This window comes from Micropterus dolomieu, linkage group LG15 (assembly GCF_021292245.1).
Source record: "Micropterus dolomieu isolate WLL.071019.BEF.003 ecotype Adirondacks linkage group LG15, ASM2129224v1, whole genome shotgun sequence".
NCBI lineage: Eukaryota > Metazoa > Chordata > Actinopteri > Centrarchiformes > Centrarchidae > Micropterus > Micropterus dolomieu.
Window position 1 is genome coordinate 15383023 of NC_060164.1, and position 23317 is coordinate 15406339.

The following is a 23317-nucleotide window of genomic DNA, read 5'->3' on the forward strand; positions in this document are numbered from 1 at the left end:
TCAAATAGGCTTCCTCTCTCTCTTTATCTCCACCCTCTCTCTCTCCACCTCTCTCCCTCTCTCCCAGTAGCAGAAGGAGCATCGTATAGGCTAATCAGTTGGTAGTTTCAGTCCAGCCTCAGCATCCTCCCCCTCCTACAAGAAGAAAGCCGACAACCGGTGTGCGCGAGGAGTTTTTGCCCGCTACCATGGTGGAAATTACGGATATTGTGTGCCTTTTCGTCCCTCTGGTGATGCTCGCGGGGTCTACCTTCCAGACCGACGTGAAGAGCGTCAAAGAGGCGGAAAAAACTGGGAATTTCATGGAAGACGAGCAGTGGCTGTCCACCATTTCACAGTACAGCCGCAAGATCAAGCACTGGAATCGCTTCAGAGACGTAAGTCCGCCGTGTTGATTGAGAGATGCGCGGTATTGCGGTAGATGAGATGCGCTGATGGGGAAACACTCACGGCCATTTGGAAACGGTAATAATAGTTATCACACACTTTCTTGCCTATAGCCTAATGATAGAAAGTTGGTGCTGTTGTTGGAACATGGCTCACACTGAAGAAACGCACAAGCTTTGAATAAATGTCTCAAAACAAAAAAAAAAATCTCACTTTATATTTGGGTGGCCAAAATAGCACATATAGGCCTAATGGTATAAGTAGATGGATGTGTTTACGGTGTAGGCCTACAGGTTTTACCTGATTTGTTTTGTTTTTTTGTTTGTTTGTTTAAGAATTACTCAAAATATATTGTAGCTATATTATGTGTGAATTGGATAGTTTGTTATAATGGTGAATGTAAATGGTTGTCCTAATGCCAAACACTTCCTCCTCAAAATTCAAAAAGTGATATTTACCTGGAGAGCTTCCATGAGGGAAAACAAGCTTGACCAGGAAAGCTAGGTTAAAATAAAGCTACAGCAAACAAACAAACAAACAAACCATATATATATAGGCTGCTGCTCTATGGGCCCTTGGTTAATTATAAGCTATTCATGTTTTAGCCCCACTTGCACAGCAGGAGCACTATAGACCTATTCCATCATACTGCCCTTAATATGGGTTACCTCAGATGTATTTCCAGACATGTCCCAGGAGATTTGACAAACAAGAGATTTAAGCAATTAGATCAGACTGGCGGTGATTGATTGATGTGCATATTCACCTACCGAACAGACTGAACTGGGTTGCATGGATTGATTAAAGCCTGCTGGGTATCCACGGTGATATATTGCTGTGTCTGTGGATGTATGGACGTACCTCTGCCTCCTGCTGAAATGATTACTGATGATCCCAACTGGATTTGGACAATAGTGCAGTTGGATTATGTGCCATATAACTCCTGTTAATCGGGTTTTAATTGATCCAGGGTGGTTACTAGCACATGATAGGTATCTTGATTGGATTTGAAATGTGAGCAGTTGGCTTCAGCTTGAGCATCTATATGAGAACCATATCTTCTGATGAGGAGATGGTGAGCCTTTCTAAATAGTAACCATCCCAGAAAGGCTGTGGTGTCTTTTTTGATCCGCTTTCTTGCGCCTCCTTAAATCATGGTTCATGGACGTCCCTGAAGAAAATGTCAAAATTGGCAGCAGCCCCTCCTGGGGACAGATTATTTTGACTGTGATTACTTAAGAGAATCTCCTCTGGAACTGTACTTAGGGAAGTAATGAAATTGTGGGCATAGAAAGATTTAGTCAGAATTATTGTGGGATTATCACTCACTGGATGCTGCTCTATATTTACACAGCTTTAATCCAAAATGTTAGTTACAGCAGTAACTTCACTCTGAATTCAGCTCATCGTGATTGGCTGTGCAAAAAGAAAAAAACTCTTTCCAAGAGTGAATAAAAACACTAACACAGAATATGTGAGCATCCCAGGATTTAAACGGTACAGGGAAATTGGGATCCTCTTCTTAACATTGCTTAAAGGGTTGCCATCCTGTATGAAGATGTCACTTGCTCTGTTTTCCCCCCTTTTTTCCTCAATTTAACATCAAAGCTGCTGTGGAACACAAACACCCCCTACAGTTCCACACTGTATCTCTTTCATGATCATTACTCCCAGAGGGGATCATCCTAATGTGTAAACGTGTATGAGTGCGCTTACCCACATGCACATGTGTAAGTGTGATTTTTGTCAGGGCTGTTGCATCTGTATGTGTGCGAGTGTGTTAAAGGGCAGAAGTGGTGCTGTCTCTGGGGATGAGGAGAAACATCAGAGAAGCGGACCACTGAACCTCCCAGTGGAATCGGCAATAGAAACCACTTTGATTTCAGCATGCTGCCGTAGCAACAGCAGTCTCTGTGTTATGGTTGAAATGGAGCATGTATCACTGGGGGTGTGATGACTCTATTCCCATCACCAGGGCTGCCAGTCCTGCTTCAGGGCGGAGGAATAAGTGGAAACATTCTTTATTGGGATTTTTTTTACATTATTCAATCTGTAAACTTATTCAACTCAAACACCATTTGCGCAAACAACTATTTTCTTGATGATTCTTAATGAGAGCTGCTGAATATTGAATATAATGAACATTTAATTGGTGTTGCTTCATGTTGGTCTTCGAGCTAAAAAAAAAAAATCTGAACTAGAAAATGAGCAGTTAAATTTTTGGTAATTATTTGGTTGGTGTATAAAACACTGCCATTGACACAATTATAGGTATTCAGATTACACCACTTGATGTTGACTTGCACAGTCCTCTGAGAAATGATTGTTGAATAATAATCCAACACTGGAAGGCAATAATCAAAGCTGCACAACATGAAAAAAGGATTTTTTTCATTCTCCCCTTTGTGTGCACACAAACACATGCAGATGCACACAAGCACATGCAGATGCACACAAACCCCTCACAAACATAAACACACCAAATACATAGGCTGCAGAACCCACACTGTAAATATTTCATACCTATTCTCTTACAAAGTGTAAAAGTGGAATCAGGATAAGAGGCTTTTTCACTTCCAATAAAAATAGCTCCCACACTTCAATTTATTTAATCTATTTCACAGGAAGACAAGGCGATTAGATTTAACAGTTACAGTCAACAAATAATAAAATGGGATACCTTCAATCCTTTAATCTGACAGGTGCACTCAGCATTTCATTCCGCTAATGCACCAAATCCAGGGAGAAAAAAAAAAAACAAGGGAGCAGGGAAGTCAGTCATGGTAACTGATTGCAGAGTATTTATTTTTGCACAAAGACTGACATCCCTGGTGTCATTTTTAGTAACTTTTAATTACAGTTTAAACAGGTACAACATTACAATTGTTTGTTATTTCTTTATTTTGCGCTAATGTAAATTCATCATTATGAATTTCTGACTAGAGAGGGTGACCAATTAGAAAGTTCTTACTAATAATGAACCTTGAATGTGGAGTTCAAAATATAATTAAAAAGCTTTACAATGGATGAATAAAAGATGGAGGCATACAATAGCTACTAAAAAATGCATCTTGTTGTTTATCATGTACTCATTTTTATTTTAAGCACTGTTTTTCAGACGCAGTTTGGCACAAACAAATTCAGAGACTCGATTACAGGGACAATTAGATGTCAACTGGGATCATCCCTCCAGCCGAGGTTCTGTCTATTTTCATTTCAGTATGAAATTAAATGGCTTGAGACTACTGCATGTTATGCATAGTGGATCCAATTTGGTATGCCTACTAAAGGCAAATCAACAGTAGATTAAATTTTTTGCTCAACTTCCCTTGTAAAAATGATACTGTCCATGAAATCACTAAGCCATGAAATTGGTCTGGTGTTTTATTCCTGTTGATTTAAGATAAACTTCAGATATGGGGCTGAAAATGGATGATGATGAAAATGCAATACAACTTCGCCCAGAAGGAGGCTGTTCATTGTCTGCATCCATCACGTATGCTAGCATGAACATGGCAGAAAAGGCTCAGTGTTTCTGCTTGCCATCCAGCGTTGTCTGTGCCTGGTAAATCCAAACTTAAAAATGCATGCCTCTACAATCAGGCACCTGTTATTCATTCACTTTATTGTTAAGAAACAGAAAAGGCTTGGTGCCAGCACAAACACATCAGATCCCCTGTGAATGCCAGTGAATGATATGTGCAGAATCGTGGAAGCACCTGCAGCAGGTCCTGGCAATCTGGCGAGAACATTTGACGGGTGGTTTACCTTAGCTGCTTATACTCGCCTGCCTGATTTTACCCTCTCGGCCTCTTAAACTGGCTACAGGCCAGCAGAATGTTAACACTTTGTGATTGTGGGTGCACCTGCCAGTGCTCCTTTTTTATCATTTCACTGTAACATACAAAACATAATTGTGGATAATGGCATCTGTAACACTGGAGCCAAATACTCCATTAAAGACTAGCAACACTAGCAGCACAGTGAATTATCATCACTAGCCGTGAGCTCAGTCTGGCTTACATATCGCACAGCCGCTCGACTACTCCATGATGTTAGAATAGAGTGCCACTGATGCATTAATGCTATGAATGATAACAGCTTATCAGAAACCCATTGCTCTATCTAGTCATGCTTTGTTCTGGCATGAGTTCTTCCTTATCAAAGTCCAGATTCTCTACAAGGCTACAAACAACCAGAGCTCTGTTGGCAGCGCAGATGGAGCCCATCTCGAACACCTCTAACAGTTTTGGGAGAGATGGTGTGGCTCTTCAGGATTTGGATGGACTACTGGTACGCTGCGGGGTGTCTTGGCTGGCTACCAGAAGCCTAGGTGGGCTGTAATTGAGTAGAGGGAAAAAAGAAAAGAAACAGCTTATCATCATGCCCTGCTTGCACGGCTACATCTGCTTCCCACTGCAGTACAATAGCCACAGCTGAAGGGCACAGGTGCCGCAGAGAGACAGGGAGACGAGTAGTGATGAAAGGTGATAAATATCACATTTTTAGCAGATGCAAGTGTATATAACATTGAATCTTCATTCAGAAATCCATACAGTTGTAACTAATAGCTGCAAAAGACAGGTATTTTAAAGCATCCCTTTGTACAATACCCTTCCTTACAGATGCTATAAATCCCTGACTGCCAGCAGTTGCATTTCAGCATTTCATATGCATGACTTCCTGGAGTGACCTGCTTCTGTGTTGGCTACACCTGGGAGTCGGTATGCCAAATGGGTTGTTTGCTGCAGAAAACACCTGGCATCCAGGAATCTGCCTGTAATGAGGTCTTTGTGGGATACTTCCAATGTCTTCATGTAGTTAGAAAACCTGTATATGGTATATAGTCCAGTTATCAGCAAAAGTAAGAGCCCCGAAATAGTTTAAATGGTGAAACCAAGTGATGGTAGTTTGAATGAATTGAGATGCAAAACAGGACAGTTTAAACCTCAAGAGTTGTATTTGTTTCATGATTAAATGTCACCTCTTAAATTATTATGAGATTATGTGTGGGTATTAAGGTTCTGTAAGGCAGGTTCAATAGATCACACCCTCTTTTTTTCTTTTAAAACTAACAATAATTTTAAGTGGCAGTGGCTGTCCCTACAGTAAATGCCACCCAAGTGTTATTACCTTTGGGCTTGAGCCAGACTGAGTCACAGCCTGTGTGAGATAAGCTCCTGTGGGTACAGTAGCTGAATTTAGAAGTGAAAACAACTATGACAAATCCAGATGTTTTAGCACTGTGCTAAAACATCATCCCATTGGATTACAGGTTATGAGTGGCATTTCCACTGTGTAGTATTTCCCCATTGTGGAAGCTGGTCCTGGATGCTGCTGTATTAAAGTATAGGCTAACATAAGCTCCTCTGCCCTGCTGTTTATAGGATTTGGTGCAGTTTACATTCTGAGTAACATTATCAGAGATAGCGTTGCATTCTCCAAACATATAGTTGCCTACCAAAAAACCCTGTTCTCTTGTACATTTACCTGACGCTTTTATCCAAAGCGACTTACAATTGCCAAGTATGCCAGAGGTCGCATACCTCTGGAGCATTTAGGTGTTAAAATCCCCCTCCTGCCAGTTTTAACTGCCGTTTTTGAGAAACGTTCTTTCTCAAACAGAGAATAGGGGTGTGGTTAATAGTTGGACGTAATACATTACTATGACAACCGAAAACTGACTGGCTGGAGTGTTCACTAACGATATGCTGTGTTAACATCACTACACTGTAAAGTTTAGTACACTTTACTGTCTGGCAGGAGTAGCCGATACTTACCCATGATAGAAACTAACCTAACGCTTCTAGGACATCAAGGACCCAGTCTTTCAAAAATCACAATGAAAAATTCTGCTCTCGTTATATATAATCAAATAATAAGGATTTTGAAAAATATTAGTGACTTTTAGGATGTTCAAAAAAAAAACGTGTAGCTCAGAAATGATACAAAAAAGAATACAGTAATCATGTAAATGTATTTTAAGGGATTATAGCAACATTAGATATAAGTAACATTGATGACTTGTTAGGCAGCAGTTTGCCTTTTCCACAAGACGAGCCAGGTTTCAGTCCACTGTTGCTGCTGATCTGTTTGTGACTCTCTTATTTGATAACATTGTTTCAGACTCCCCTGTCTCAGATCATTGGCTGATTCTTATCCGTCTTGTAGCACCTACTAGGCATCGTCATTGATTTTCCATTGTTGTACATGTCTGTTTTTCAGTAGAGCTTGGTGTTTTCGGTGAAGTGTGAAAGTTCTCATTGTTTGTACCAGATTCTCCTGTGAGTTGCAGACTGTTTTCTTATTCCCTGCAGGGCCCTGAGGGACACAAGGGTTGATTTTATTTATAGGCAGTGAATACAGGGCTGGCACGAGCGCACAGAGACTTTGTGGACTAAGTGTGATTTTTATAGCTGTATCTCTCTGTGTGTGTCTGTTGTCTGCACTTCCTGTGCGTGCTGCACAGGAAGAGGACAAGAAAGTTTACGGAGGCAACACTGCACATGTCTGTCAAATTCAGTGAAACTCCATTCTCCATCCTTTTCTCATCCTTTAACTTTGAATGTTTATCCAGTGAAATGGAAAAAACATTTCACCATTTACATAATTGAGTGCAATTTTCAGTCAGGTTTTGTATTTGACCTTTTATCCATAATCACAGTATTTCTGATGTCACTCATTCCTACTTGAGTGTGAAGAGTGGCATTAGAGCGTATTGAACAAAACAGGGAATTATGTAAAATGCACAATATCTATAGGATTTAAGTATCACTACAAAGTGCAGATACTTTTTGCCTTTTGTCCAGCACCTTCAGAGATTATGCATGTATGAACCAGTAAGGAGAAGTTCAATGTAGACAATATGTTTATTCATCCATCAAAGTATGCTTTTTGTAGAAATCCGTCTGCAAACTGAAGCATAATAAATATGTAAATTATTCATTCTAAATTAGAATTTTAGTCTGGCCAACGCTCTCTGCTGTAATTGCTTTTTTTTGTGCAACCTGGTGCATCTGTTGTATCATGCTCAGAGTCTGCATTTCGAAGTGCTTGGCTTACATTTCATATCTGATCTTAGTTAAGTGTGGACACAAATCTGACCACAATCTGGATTTTACATGGAGCATTACTTTCTCCCTAGCCCATGTTGAAATGCTTCCATGGTACACAGTGAACAAACATGCAGAAAACCAGTCAGACTCAAACCTGCCATAAGATCCACAATCACTCTCAGTCTAATATTTTCAATTTGGGGTTTCTGGTCTCGCTGTTATGAAATACTAAGGAAAAAACACATTTAATACCTCCTTGGGTACTTTTCTAGATCCGCCATATCATTAAAGACTCACTCTACATTATGTAAATAGGGATTTTTGTACCATTTTAACTTATTTAAGCCTTCATTTAAACAGATAGTTTAATTAAGAGAGGCCCTGCACATGAATAAACACAAGCACAGAGGTACCCAGGAAATCCCAGAGTCACAGCTGTGACAGTATTAGAAACACACTGAAACACACAATTTACATACAAAATATACAGTGGTTTCGAAATTAACAAAAACCATAATGTCTTAAAAGGTTCAAAAGCAATTAGAAATTGCTATTTCTAAACTTCTTGTTACTTGTTCCATTTGTCAGGAGCATAGCATTTAAAACCAGTTTTCCAAAGCTCTGTATGAACTGAGGGATTATTAGAAACAGAAGCGCTCTGTAATAATGAAGCTAAGCTTGCAGTAACGCTTCATCATGGCAAATGTTTGACAAATTTCATAGCTCATAATGGCATCAAATAGAGCCTGAGTAAACCTGTGCTTTTATGAGCAGGTACACGTGGGAAGTGTAGTTTACAACTGTGTTCCCCAGAGTCAAAATAGCCTATATCAGAGCCTCTGCAGATACATTTATATGGAAAAACATATGAAAGAATCATCCACCAAACTCCATCAATAACCTAATGCTTATATCAATGTCTAGGTTTAAACCCACAGGTTGTAGAGACTCTAATGTGAAAATCAAAGGGCTGAGGTCTGGTTTCATGACACATTAGACACAAAGATGCAATGGTTTTATGATACACTGCAGTTTTTAAAAAGTAACATATATAAGCTATAAACTAGAACAATGGCACTTTTCATGATAATGGTAGTATAAAAATAAATGGTTTTTTTTAATTTTTTTTATTTCCTCTGATTCACAACACCTCAGATTATCTTCCTAGTGAGAACTGCTGTTCTATATCATTGCTTCGTCCCCACCCTTTTTTTGTCCCATCGATCTGGTTCCCAAAAGTACTAACCCCCGCTTCACCTTTTACTTACTCAGTCCTCCCGGCTCTCTTACATAAGCCTTGCTCTTGACTCCATCCTGTAAGGGAGGCAGAGCAGACTCTTTGATGCTCTGCTTCTGCTCTGCAATCCTGAAGCATCAGCTCAGAGCCCTGTGTGCATGCAGAATAGGAATCAGCAGGCTTGCTTCTCGTGCCCTGCAGCCCAGTGTGCATGAAGATAAGAGGAGAACATATATGATGAGAGTATTGTTGAGGGGGTTTTGTTTCATCTCAAGCGTGTCTGGTGTGATCTGTAAACCAAAGCTGAGACGCTGTGAACAGCAACCGAGTCTTTATGTGAATCTCTAGGTGGGAGGAAGTGCTACGATGCTGAATGTATTCAGCTTTATTTCATCAGATTTTTCAGTTATTTTTGTTTTAGTATCTTCAACCCAGTCCAGTTGCCCTAGATTTTAACCTTCTTTGGGTGTTATATTTTTTCACTGATCATCAGTAAATGAATTTGTCTTGTATAGATATAAATTTTGCTATTTCAAAATAATACAGATGCACTTTTTGAATACTGAATCCACTGCAAGTCTCCTTTGTCACTATTTTTAGCTGAAATTTTGCCACTTGCTCATCAGCTTTCCATCTCTGAGAGAAATCCTCATTGTACATGGTCAGCCTCTCTGCACCCTCATTTCCAAGTGGCCCTCGTCTTTGAAGAGATTGTTGTATGTGCCTAAGGACCTTTCACTGCTGACAGAGTTGACTGGGAAGAGGAAGAAAAAATTGAGACCTCAGTAGCAGAAGTAGTGGGAATGCAGCCCGGTCCTCGACGAAGTCTAGAGGGGGTGGCGATGGAGCAATAGATAAGACTATACCTTTGGGTTCAATCCCCCACTGTGACCCATCCACCAATGTGTCCCTGAGAAAGACACTCTCCAGAGGTGTGTGACCTCTGACATATATAGCAATTGTAAGTCGCTTTGGATAAAATTAATAAATGTAGAGGGACATTAGAGTAGTAGTATAGTGGCACTCAGTCTCATTCTGCAAATCAGGTGACTGATCAAACCCTTCTTCATTGTTAAGGAAATATATTATTTTAGACTGTCCTCTCAAGAAAAATGTCAGCATCAGTCTTTAAGCATGTTCCCATAAACAACATATGTTGGGTTGGGGAGGATGGATGAGTCAACGTTAGATTTTAACACAGTCAGGAGATCACCATTAGTTTCCTACAGACAGTCAATGTTTGTTTATGTAACCAACCGTTCCATAACCATAACCAAGTGGTTATTATTGTGACCATGACAAGGAATTGCCCTTTTCTTGAACAAAGTAGCGATTTTACCAAACCACAATGTTTTCCTAAACAATTAGTCATTTTGACCCAATCCATGACCTTTCCCTAACCTTAACCAAGTGTTTTTTTGTTAGGAAACCACACACTCTACTGCCTTTTTTTAATCAATCCTGAACCACTGTTTTGTTTGTCATCAAGAAGCAAACACAGAAATCAAATTTGTACAACCAAAAGGTTGGAACTAGCTTACGTTTACAGACATTTGATGCTTGTACTTGTGCAGGTCTAACCGTACTCTTTATTAAATCACGAAAACACTGTCATACATGAAAACTGGAGATTGGCGTCTGTGTGGGCTGTGTGTGAATTTCATGACCTGTGGTGCTTTCTTAATGAAGAGGGTGTTACGTAGATTGTAGATCTGTGCTGTTCTGTGTGGGTTTGATGTATCCACTTAAGGCAGATGTAACATTGATTGTGAGAAAAGGTCAGAGAGACCTCACAGATCTCCACATAAGAGTGTTATTACTGTGTCCTTTGTTACTGATGAGGCTGTGGTGCACTCCGCTGTCACCATGAACAAACCCCTCAGGATAACCACAGTGGACGCAGAGAGCATCTGACAGCTGACATTTACCTAGAAACATCTGTCAGTCACTCACATGGCCTGTCAGATAGACACACATACACCCATCAACCAGTTTCCTGTTCTTCTTTTTCAATCCACCCAACAAGCACAATATCTTTTGACTGACTTTTCTTACGTGACACTGTTCAGTTCCTCCTGAGCTGAGCCCAATTTTACAGTGTACAGGCTCATCGGGTCGTGATCCTCAGATATGAGGGATTGTGATCTGTCAATCAGTATTGTGGAGCTCGGCGGCAGGGTGAACAGTCTGCCTCGTTTGATGTGGAGGGTAAGCTTCCCCGCTCTGTTTTGCAGGAGGAGATCTTTCTGATGTTATCGGGTAGATCACAGAGCTCCTGGATACAGTTGAGTGTTTTCAGCTCCTAGCTTGCTTCCTCTAATCACTTCTGTGTAAAAGCCGGCAGAATTTTCTTCGGAATTTTGGTCTTTTCGAATGATGTAAGTTCTCTGCTGTGTGCCAAAATTGTCACCGTGCTCTGTGTCTCATGCTCACTTTCGTTGTACACTCAGGAGAATTTATTTCCCCCGAATACATTTTCTGCAGTCTCTCTTTTGTGAAATTATTGATTTCCAGTCCTGTCAGCGCAGCAGGACACTTTCCTCATCGGTCCTGGCAGAAACACAAATACAGAAAGGGTGCTAAATAATGCAGGAGCTGGAGCATCAATAAAGGAGACATGGGAGGCATCAGATTAATGGCCAGGTCGTAAACTCTTTGACGTCTTACTCTGCTAATGCGTGACTCTATCAAGCCCAACAAGGTTAAACTACATAACCAGCAATCATTCATGAAGCTGAACTGGAGTGTTGAGTTCAAATCTAGACACAAGCCAGTTTACCGGAAGTGATTTTTCTGTCACTGAGCAGAGGAAATGAGCTCGGTGCTGCAGCAAGGAGAGGTTGAGCAGAGGAACAGGAGCGCAGTGTGGTCGATTTCAGCGCTTGAGTGGTAGTCCTTGCCAGTGATGAAAATATTTACCTCTGTGAAATAAAACTGTGAGGGTCAAAGAAGAAGGTCCCAGCTTTCACGAAGGCTGCTTATTTCACGTGTTGTGTCAAGATATATCACCCTGCTGGTAGCTGTTTGGCACACGCTTCCAGTATAGTAAATGTTTACAGTGATGAGTAAGTCATCGCTTCAGGAGTGAAAGGAGGGAGTGAGTTGCCAATTGTATCTTGAAATGATGGATGTTTGTTATTATTATTATTATTTTAAAGCAGTATGACCAAAAAAGCTTTACATCTGTGCTGTCTCCTGTGGGAATCCCTTAAATTTGAAGAAAATACAATAAATGTGTCTAATTTAATGCCCTAACGATAACGGTACTTAATCAGGTAATCAGCTTCTTATTATGAATGATGGGGTCCTACAAGAAGGTTTCAGTTTTGCATTTAGCTGTTTTTCTCGACGCTTTTAACTGAGCAGGGGTGAAGTCATGTATACATGTGTGCCGAACAGAGTTCAGCAACATTTGACTCAAAATGTGATGACAGTTGGGGTAATGTTTACTAATGTTGCTAGGCCACTTGAAGTCACAAAGGAGGTAATCTGAGTTTTGGAGTGTTAAAATAAATAAGGATGTTTTGATTGTTGCATATTTAGTCATGAATGTTTCATGTTACAAAGAGAGTAATGTTATTAGGACAGTTTTCATGGGCTTTAAAATGAACATGCGGCCATTATAGTGTCCCTGAATGCACCTTAATGCTCTGTATCTAAAATTATACTTATCTTCTTCACTAATATTGTCTCTTTTTTCCCCTTGTGCTGTCATTTCACCAGGAGGTAGAGGTCAGTTCTCTCCAGCCTTTGTACAATGTCTTTTTCATTCATGACACATTTGTCTGTCTTACGGTGTGTCTTTACCGCTGTTTCTTCATCCATCTTTCTTTTCTTTTTTTTTCTTCAACTTGCCCATTTTAATTAGAACGATTAATGTTCTAATTAAGTGGGAGAAAAGGGCAGAGCACTTAAAAGGCAGCTCACCCTCGATGCCATATGTCTCACATACAGGCGTTGTATTTGTTGGGCTCATTTCCATACAGATGTATAGCCACAGTACATACCCATCTGTCTCTGGTGTGACTTGATTGGCTAATTGTCATGCTGCAAAACTAATGTACACATTATAATCAGTGTGCAATGATAATGTAAACCACTACTCTGCCAAGATGACAGAGTGTTAATATGTTATGCTATCAACAACACTATGCACTAAGGCCTGCAGTGTGAATTTACATGGCTTCTCTTTCTCTGCAGCTGCTAAAAAAATTATTGTTTTTGTTTCTGCAGGATGATTATGTTCGTACCTGGGATGAAAATCAAGGCTCTAATGACAGTAAGTCTCTCACCATCTCCTCGGTATCTCACTGTGTGATTATTTAAATCCCATAAATGCCATTCAATATAAAATTGTTTTGTTGGTTTGTGCTAGCTTAATATTGGCCCATGTATATGGCATCAGGCTTTTTCCTAGTCTTGTTCACGTTTTCTTCAGTGAAAGTGAAAGACAGAATACTTCCATTAAAGCATAATGTAAATCCACGGTTGTATAGCTTGTTGTAGTTGCATCTTCATTCTGTTTCTATCAGTCACAGACTCACGCACTTTCCTGTCAGGCAGTTTTCAGACTCTTTTTGAGCATGCCATTGTAAAACTTTTGATTCTTGGCTGCATGATAGATGATTCCAAGCCCAGACATATTTTACAGTAAAGATGCTTTCAACTCATTCGTCAGGAATGTATTTCATCTATGGCAGCAAAACACGTTAAATAGACATTAAGAAACTCTCTAGCCTAGCAAAATTAAGGCAACACTTATTGCTCACGTGCTGTTAAATGAAGTGGAAACACTATCCTGTAAAATACGTTAAACATGACATGTTTAACAGCTAAAAAGTATATCCACATCTCTGTCCAAGATCAAATTAAGACCATATTAAATCCAAGCAGTCCATATTGAGACAAAACCAAGGGCATGAAGGTGATAAGTTATGCTAAATCGAGAGCATGAATTATTGAAGCGTACACAAGATTTGTGTTTCTTTTTTTCGCCATGGCACCTTCCGGGCTCTGTATAAGTCAGTAATTTATGTGCTTTAAAAAAAATCTTTTTCTCTATATAGGATTGAGGCACAAACTTAATTTGACGAAATAAGGAAAAATGCTGATGCAGTGAAAGCAAAACCCCATGATTTATTGAATGTGAATGTCATTAGCTGCACCGTGGCCTGTATTTGAACTGTGATGCTTCCCAGGCCATCAGTGGTTCATCGTTCTAGACAGCGTTGCGTATGTTCTGTGTTTGTATTCTGGGGTCAGCCTCTCGCTGTTCACACTTGTAGTGGTTCCTCAGCGAAAAGGTTGAAAGATGTTAGCACTCTGTTTTATCTGCTTGAGTGGATCTGATGTGCCCCCCCAGGAGACGCTCGGCATTGGCTCGTCTTCAACCCCTCACCGCTTCTCTTTCTCCGCTGCATTCGAGCAGGAGCCGTGCTTGAAACTGAATGTCTGAGGTCTCCTCCTTGACTCCTGCCGCGGCTCCAGCCATCATCAGGCCCCTGCAAGATGAAGTCATGACAGAGTCGTGTCCTCAACTATTGTCGTTTGATTTGCAGTTTAAATGAAGTCAGCTGAATGTCAGAGTCCATTAGCACAATTTCCAAGGGCTTAATGAAGGACTAATTATGGTTCCCAAAGAAAGGCCAGACAGGGGAGTAAATGCACGAGGAGCGAGTGAGACAGGGGTGGGGGCTAATATGCCTCGATTTAGTGTAAAGTGACCAACATTATTCCTGCCAACTCTAGGGCAGTATGGTGATGAGGAAATTGTGGACTGGTGGGATGAAGCAAGTTGGCTAGTGTAGGATGGTTTCATAGGATGAAAATGAAACAAGGGAAAGGATGGCTCTGTTTGTCTCTAAAGAGGAAGCGGTTTGTTAGGAAGAATACAAAGAGGAGGTCATTAGCCTGCAAAAGCAAAAACATGACACACTGAAACTGTAATGCATCATTTTCATTTACATAAATATTGACCTCAATGTAATTACACTGTCAACACCTGGAGAAATAGCATTTATACCAGTGCTGGAATTTGTTTCTTCCAAAAGAAAGTCATTATAGAGACTGTGCAGCCCAATTTTGGCCCAAAGTCGCCTCTGAATAATTTTAGTATCAGACTAAATTTCTGCCAGATCAGTAGATTGTCATTTGACGTTCAGTTTAGGGGGCTCGGCTGTCTTGCAGTTTGAGGAGCTACACAGCCCGATTTCTCACATAGCTGGCATATCTGAACTATAATGTATTTGCTATAACCATTATCTTTCCCAAACCTTGACCATACCATTATTGCCATGCACAAATATTACAGAATTTAAAAAACACTGAACATAATCCTGGATTTTGCGGAATTGTCCAATTTTGATGTTCTTGAATGGCAAAACACCAGTTTTTATCTGGGTTCAGAGTCAACCTAGTCGACATAGATCAACCTCACAAGTGGCGTCTCTGTAATGTAGGTGTTCAACTGTCTGTGCTTGGCCTTTACGAACCTTTAGCAAAGCTTTATATGCTTGCCTTAGGTTGTCATATGAATAATACCTCTCTACTTTTATTTCACACAGGATAAAGCCCTTCATCTATCCATTTCCCTTTTCTCTCATTTTGACATGAGTGTGCTGTCTCCCTCCATTGATCTGCCTTTCTTTATGAGTGGCCTAATGAAGCGAAGGAGCAAAAAGAGGAGATTTGTCCCTCTGAGACATCAGTAAATCAGTGTGATGTCTTTACTCCTAGGCATCAGATGAGCCTGCAGGCTTCATTCCTCTGCCAGGCAGCCCAGAACGCTACGCCGCCGTGCGGAGGAAGACAGAGCTTTTGAACTGTCAACACTTCTAATACACATCCAGTCAACGCCCACAACCGACCGGGGTGGAAATTTGCATTCAGACACCACACTTCACTTAAGCTAGTGCTGTGCTAGTGCTCTGAGTGAGGGAGAGGTCAGGGTAATTTGCTGTCGATTTCTACAGTCAATTTATCAATCAAGCAACTGATTGAATCGCCTCGCTCTTAAGACAGTAAACACTGCAGGAGAACAGTTGTAAGTGGAACAAACAAGTGTATATGCACACACGCTATTGCACAAACGTGCCGACACTTAAGTGTCTGTGTACAGCACTCACAGAAGACCTGATCCTTTTATACATTTACTTTCTAGTGTACCTTTTTGTTTTCTAGAAGCTTATATCAGCCAGAGAGGCCAGGTGAATGGTGAATGGAAACTTTCTGTCGTATCAATGGTTTCAGATCAATGGCTGATACTAAGGAGACAGGAAAACATGCTGTGTCCACACTCTACAAGGTCTAGAGTTTGATACCTCTAGAGACTACTACTGCTTGAGTAGCTCACTCACACATATAAGGTAGATTGCCATTATCTGACCACCTGCTCAAAACTCATCGTCAAAGAAATCGAGCAACTTGTTTATATCCATACAATATCCATCAAATCAGCTTCTTCTCCCACCAGGGAGTCTGCCCAGCTTTACACATCTTGTGTCTGGACCACTACAACCCTCAACCTCCAAAACTAGCCGCTACAATTCTCCAGAGAGTACTGCTGCCTTCTCACCTTCACATTCTACAAATTTGTCCTTTGTCTCCCCTTCCTGCTCTCCCTCCTTGGGCCACCTGGGGCTGCTTCTATCAAATTCAAAACCCCACATAGCAGCCTGTGAAGGGATCAGCATGTTACTCCAGTGGGGAGCCGTGTTTTTAAAACTAATCTTTTTAAGACATGCCTGACATCATGATCTTGCTACTGAATCACCTCCATTCAGCATTCTCTTTTTAAGCTCCAAAATAAATCCTTCATGTTAAATTTACGTTATTTCCCTTATATCATTTTTCACTTACATGGTCATTCTGTGGTCACAGGAATGTTTTAAGGAGATTTTAAGCTGAAGTAATAAATATTTGTATGTTATTGGAACAGTTTGAAATTTTGGGGAAAGACCTTTACACTTTTTTGCAAAGAGTTTGTTGATACCAATCTCACATCTGTATGCTGAATCAAAAGCTAAAGGCACCCGTGACTAGCTTAGTTTATCATAAAGACTGGCAGCAGGAGGTAACAGCTGGCCTGGTTTAAAAAAGCTACTTCTAAATTTGACAAATGAACACCTTGTATCTTTTTTGTTTAATTTGTACAAAAACAGAAATATATAAGCAACAAGATGCATAGTTACCTGCTGGAGCTAGCTTCATATTTAGCGGTATTCATTTATTCATCTAACTCTCAGCAAGAAAGTGATTTTCCTAACATCTGGAACTATTCCTTTTACAATGAATCAAATAGCTATTTGTAATTCAAAAGGTTTCCTTTGTAGTCACAAAGCCACAGAGATCCTGTCTCACATCTTCCATCAAACTTGTTTCCAGCCACAGTAGTCAGCAGTTTTCAGGGAACCCACTGTATGCTAACGTCATGTGCTCAGCACCACACAGCAGACAGAAAAAGTTACGTTCTAGCTGGTTAACATAGTGGAGCATTTAGCTGCCAGGTATTTTTCTCCGCAGTTGGTGGAGACTAAAATAGAGCTAAAAGGAGAGTGAATATTGGCCTTCCATTCATAAGGTGGACAGAAATACAACTGAAAATAATGCTTTGTGCCTGGTATGTAAATTTTGACTTTCACCATCACAGGTGAATGTTTTCAGTGTGTTGCACTGCCCATAGGTAGATGCAAATAAATCATTTTCTTAACCTGCTGGTTATTTTTTGTCAGTGTGGGAATTCAAGCCATTGTTTGCATTAATTGGACTAATAATTCCCGCGACCCTGTACGCAGGATAAGCGGTTGACGATGGATGGATGGACTAACAATTATAGACATGCCAGAGATTGTGTGGACTCCAGAAAGAATAGCCAATGAGCATGCTGGTGTTAATGGGGATCCTAAGAAAGAAAGACATGTCTGGCTTCACTGCTACCTAGAAAGCAATTATCACTGATGATATTAGAGACTGACTGTGTAAATAGTAGATAAGAAGGTTGATGATGAGGATGTGGCCTGAGCTCTGCTTCCGTTATCCTCAATCTGCAGGGATAAACCTCATGCAAATCTGGATGGGATTAGACTGAAGCACAGGGAGCCTAATTAAGAGAGGTTTAGTGCTGCAGGCATTAGTTTAATACCAAAGGAGAGACTTTCAAAAAGTAAAAATGGAAGTAGGTGGGTGTATCTGGGGTTGAACAGAGAAAGAGTGGATGTGATGAGGAAAATAATAAACACTCAGTCAGAGCAGGAATAAGAATACACAGAGAAGATGTCTGATATCGGGAGAAGACAAAGAATGTGAAAAGAAGGAATAAAAGTAGATTGATAAACATGATTGCACAACAGGGGTTTCAGAAGAAAGAGTTCTGGGAAACACCAGATTGAGCTGCAAATCACAGTCAACCCAGAGATGATTCCCGGACCATGGAGAGCCTGTTGCTATGGAAACGTCATCATCACAGGCGCCGCTTTAATCCGTGGAAGCCTGTTAAGTTAACATGAGGCTCAGGCAGCCACCTTATGCTTCTGTACTCACAACACAAAGCTGTGCCAGCATTGTAGCCGCTCGCCACCAACAAGATTTATTTACAAATGTTTTGCTATTAGAAGGCAGGATTATCTGCTCAGTGTTTGTTTACTACATCTTTTAATTTCTTTTGCTTAAGTATCGGTTAAATCAATCATTGGATGGATTGAAAAATACATCGTTGTTCATGCTTAACCCCCTGGCCTGAATCCCCAGTAGTACCTTAATCCCCTTGTCCCCCTTTGTAAGTATCGTAAGAGTTTAATTGGCTGCAGCACCTTGATTCTGCTGATGCACTGGTGTGAATTAGACATGGGGATAAAACATCAAACCTTCAAGGGGGCGAAAGCAGGCAGCGACAAAAGAAGAGAGAGTTGAGAAAGAGCAAGACAAAAGCAGAAACGGACAGAGAAAAAAGCTGGGAGATGTGTGTATGATCCTGTACACTGAGACACACCGAGAATAAGGCTCCACTGTTGACAGTCTAAATGGATGAGGAGTCTGCATCTGGGCATTAATGCCTCTGAGCCTCACTATTTCTCAGTCAGAACAGTCAGTCAGTCAGTTATACAACCAGCTCAGCCATGACAGGGGGGGTGTATTGTTTTGGATTTGCTTCTCAAATCAGATATCTGTCGATTTGCTTCAGTAATCCTGTGATGTAGGCAACATTAATGTATTCAGCCACTGGAGAGGACAAGAGAGGAGATCCTAAGCCTGCCTGCTAAATTATGATGGTACCATAAAACAGGATACAGTAAGAGCGCAGGATGGATACAAGTACCTTTGCAAATCCGAGTTTACTGTACTGGTTGATAGTGTAGGTGAGGGTTATATGAAGAGAATAGTGTGTAACATCCAGGCCTGGCTTCGGGCGGCCTGCTATGAACAGACAGCTGTGACATATAAGTGAGTGTGGGGTGCTGACACACAGTAAAGCATTAAGTGCTAGCAGAGGATGTGATGGATGGGGCAGAGTGAGCTAGCCTTGCAGGCTTTAGCCTACATTCAGAAAAAAATTAATATTAAAATTGTGTAAAATGTATATTATCCCAAAGATAAAAACTACTGCAACTGCATTAGAAACAAACTAATCTGCTTCATCCTGTTAGAAGATATTTTCATGCTCAGTAATAGGCTACGATTTTTTTCTGTAATGACAGTTCTGCACCGCTTTAATACTTTAGACTCACTCTCAGGTTATGCTGAGCAAATAGAGTGGGAAGATTTGGGATTTGAGACTGGGAATGAAAAGGAGAATGATGTGCAGAGATAGATAAAAGGGTAAAACGTGAAGCTGTGAGGATCCAAACAGTATATATTCATTTTCAATTTTTCCCCCCCAGATGTAGACACCACCAAGGACCCCTGTCAAAAGGTTAAGTGCAGCCGACACAAGGTGTGTATCGCCCAGGGCTACCAGAGAGCTGTATGCGTCAACCGCAAGAAACTCGAACACAGGTGAGTGTGTGTAGCCCCTTGGTAGGAATTGACTAACTCACAAAACACATACACAGCCAAAAATCTTCTCAGTTAATTCACACTTATATGAGGTCAACACAACCAGGTTTACAGTCAGTGTCCTGTGCTGATCTAGGATGAATTTCCCTGCCGGCCACAGCGGTAATAATAAAGCTTGTTTGTGCACCAGTGCAGTACTACTGCCTGCTGTTTAATGATAAGCTAATACATTCAGACAACATGGAGGAGGCCTGTTCAGGTTGGTGCTGCTGGGTCTGTACTCTGAATTAGCACAGCAGTTGCTGTCTCAGCTGGACTTAGTGATAGCTGAAGTGTTTGTGCGTCCTCTCTGTCCTGCAGACTGAAGCAGCCTGCTCTCAGGTCTCCTGATGGAAACTGTCAGCCCTGTCCCATCTCCTCCACTGGGCCTGTGTGTGGATCAGACGGACACAACTATGCCTCAAAGGTACACTCAAGCAAATACATACCCATAGGGCTGGGCATTAATTCAATATTATCTGCGAGTCTACTGGCAATAGTGTTGTGTTTCAGTGATTTGATCATATAATGTAATTGTACCATCATCATTTTCTATGTGATTTTGCATCTATTTGCAATACTGTGATATACACTCAGTTGCCAGTTTATTAGGAACACCAGTGCAGTTTAAAACAACAATCCTGCAACAAATCCTCCCTTTGTGAAGATTATAATTATAATTTAGTTTTTGAGAGGTGCTGATTCAACTTTATGATCACTTTGGAAGCTGCCGTTTGTGGTGCTGTTGAATCACACTGAGGTGTTATATTACCCATTCATATCAATGAGGGTAGAGTAAATAATAAAAGAACCTGACAGTATTACACAACCCAATTCAACAGCACCGCAGACTGCAGCCTCCAAAATGATCATAAAAGTTGAATCAATCACCCCTCTAAAAATAGTTTCAACAAAAACATTACCTTATAACCTTCATTAAGGTGGGATTTATTGCAAGCCTGTCTGCATTAGTTTGGCATACATGTAAGTAATAAACTGTAAACTCAGTGTATTTTGATATTATATATGTTTATTGCGATATTGATTTCAGCCATACCCACCTCATATACAGTATCTATTTCTTTAAATCATGTATCGGACAGTCTTAAAAAGAATGAGTTACTGTTACACATCAGCTTTTCTTCTTTGGGATGATAAATTGGGAAATATTAAATGACCCACCCAAAATAGTTTGTTTATAAAAATCATAATTATAAAAATAAAAGAAAGAAAGTGGATTAGTCTATCTGCATAATGTTTTTGATTAATTTAAACCCTGCTGCTATGTTGCTAATCCATTTGCCCTATCTTTTAAGCTGCTGTAATCAAATGTTGTATATTAATAATGCATAAAATGTGTAATGTGAAAGAGGTTGCTGGTGATGAGAGTTATCACCCGCCTTTGTAGTTCACGTCAGCTCTGTGGAGCGTTTAGCTTCCTTCAGCTCATTGTTTTGGGGGGATTTTTGGCCCTCAACTTACTTACTACTACTCTAACTATTGTTGTTTTCAGGAGCAGCAGGCAGCTATTATCAATCAATCAAATCTCTAATAAACCCACAGTACACTCCTTGCCCAGCACAAAACAATAGACAGACAAAGTTAGTAACTACCTGGTGAACATAGTGGCTCATTTAGCAGCTAAAAGCCAGATATTTCCCTCAAGAGTTGGTAGGGACCACAAACAGAGCGACAAGGACAGTGACAAATTGAACATGTCTTCATTGTCTTCTGAACAGTTTGCTATTACCATAAACTTTATGAGGTGTTAACACATCAAAATGTTATCTTTTCTTGGGCTTCATCAGTGTTAGCTTTAGCTTAGCTTTTCTCTGAATGGAAAGAAATAAACATAAAAATAATCATCACAGGGTACGTGTAGGGTCAGAATCATTGGTGAAAAATATACTCATGTACGTGTGGATTCGGTATCACATGTAATAATTTAATGTAACAATATATTTGTAATAACATATGTTGTGTTGGTAAGAATTGCTAAAATAGTCTTGACACATATTACAAATATAGCTTATACTAACAGACACGTGTTAAAGTCTCTGCACTGAAATTCTATACAGCACATATGTATAACAATATGAGCATCCGACAGGTGCTGCTACATTTATTTGCAGCTTTGACGTTGTGTTATACATAATGTACTATGCATTGTGGGGTAAATAGCATATACACCTTACACATTCAGAGCTGACCAGTGTGAAGAGACTCTCATGGGAAACACTGAGACAAAGAGCCCTGATATATGGCTTTAGAAGGACCAAATGGTGGCTTGTGGTGACAGAATCCCATGTGTTTATTGATTTATGCTTTGTCTTTTGGATTACTATTCCTGACCTTGTGTGCAAGCAGAGGTAGGAAAGCGCATTCAGGAGCAAATCCCATACTTGAATTAAGGCGTACAGTTGTTCACCTCATGAATATTTGATCTGTGTTGCGGCAGTAATCATTCTACTTCACCTTTGTGTCCCCTTGTCGATGTCGTGTGTGTGTGTGTGTGTGTGTGTGTGTGTGTGTGTGTGTGTTAATGCGTGTGTGTGTGTTTTTGTTGCAGTGCAAGATGGAGCAGCAGGCGTGTCTTACGGGGAAGGATCTTACCCTGAAGTGTTCAGGTCTGTGTCCTTGTCCAACTGCTGCCCCTACATCCATGGAGAGTAAACACGGTAAGGTCAAATACACACACCAACATGCATAACAACTATGACAAATAATAAATAAATATGTTTAATGTGAATCCACTGGTAACCACTGAAATGCAAGGCTTTCCATCTCTATTTTATTCTGTATCTCTGTCTCTCTCTCTCACACACACACACAATCATCATAAGAACATGAATATATTATTCTAACTCTCCATGTGGCCTCCACAGAGAGCTGTACCGGACAGGATCTGTCTGATCTTGGGGAGCGTCTGAGGGACTGGTTCCAGCTACTGCAGACCAATGCCAAGCAGAACAACAAAAGCAAGCCTGGTGCCAGAACCACTGCAGCCAGCACCACATCAGGTTACTATTTAATGAATCCAGACTGCATGAAGAGGGAGTTACAATATTTGTGGTATAGTATGCTATAAAAATGTCTAAACAAATTGTTAAGTCCTTTATTGTATCTCAGTATAGGCAATGGATGTTATTGTCCAGGAGCTACTACTGACATAAAAGTTGACAACAGTTCTTGACAATTTTATACTACACTCTGATTGTGTAATGTCACAAAAAACTCATTGTTTCCTCCGACTTAAATAAACTGGCTATTTACCGGCTGAAGACACAGCAGCCATGTGCAGCAGTAATTCTGCTGGTGCTGCTTCCGCCTTCATGTTTTCTCTCACTGGAAAGCTTTTGCGACCAATTTCTGGATATCAAACCTGTTTGAAAACAATTACAGGGCTGGAAACTCTTGACACTCTTGGGTGGATGGACTAAGATAAAACATTGCATCACATAAAGGAGCACGCTGCACTTCAAAGCAACAGGAAGTGAGCCTCAGGATCTGGTCGGCCACAAGTCTGAGTCATGTCTGCAGTGGGAAATTCTTATAATAGGATGATAAGTTCTAATGCCGTTTTCATAGAAGAAACCTTTTTTTTTTTTTT

The 23317-nt window shown here is 40.5% G+C and overlaps 1 protein-coding gene across 4 annotated transcripts in view; it reads left to right on the forward strand.

The window, feature by feature from the left end:
- Positions 1-30: 30 nt before the first annotated feature.
- The window catches only part of spock2 (SPARC (osteonectin), cwcv and kazal like domains proteoglycan 2), a 27899-nt gene continuing 4612 nt past the window's right edge, over positions 31-23317 (forward strand). The window contains exons 1-7 of one of the 4 annotated variants that reach the window (XM_046071325.1): positions 31-377; positions 12403-12411; positions 12913-12958; positions 19554-19668; positions 20029-20134; positions 22277-22385; positions 22593-22727. In XM_046071325.1, coding sequence (XP_045927281.1) covers positions 189-377; positions 12403-12411; positions 12913-12958; positions 19554-19668; positions 20029-20134; positions 22277-22385; positions 22593-22727 — 709 coding nt within the window. In that variant the 5' untranslated portion in view covers positions 31-188. The remainder of the gene's footprint in view (positions 378-12402; positions 12412-12912; positions 12959-19553; positions 19669-20028; positions 20135-22276; positions 22386-22592; positions 22728-23317) is intronic. The other 3 variants (XM_046071326.1, XM_046071327.1, XM_046071328.1) reach the window with 3 other exon arrangements.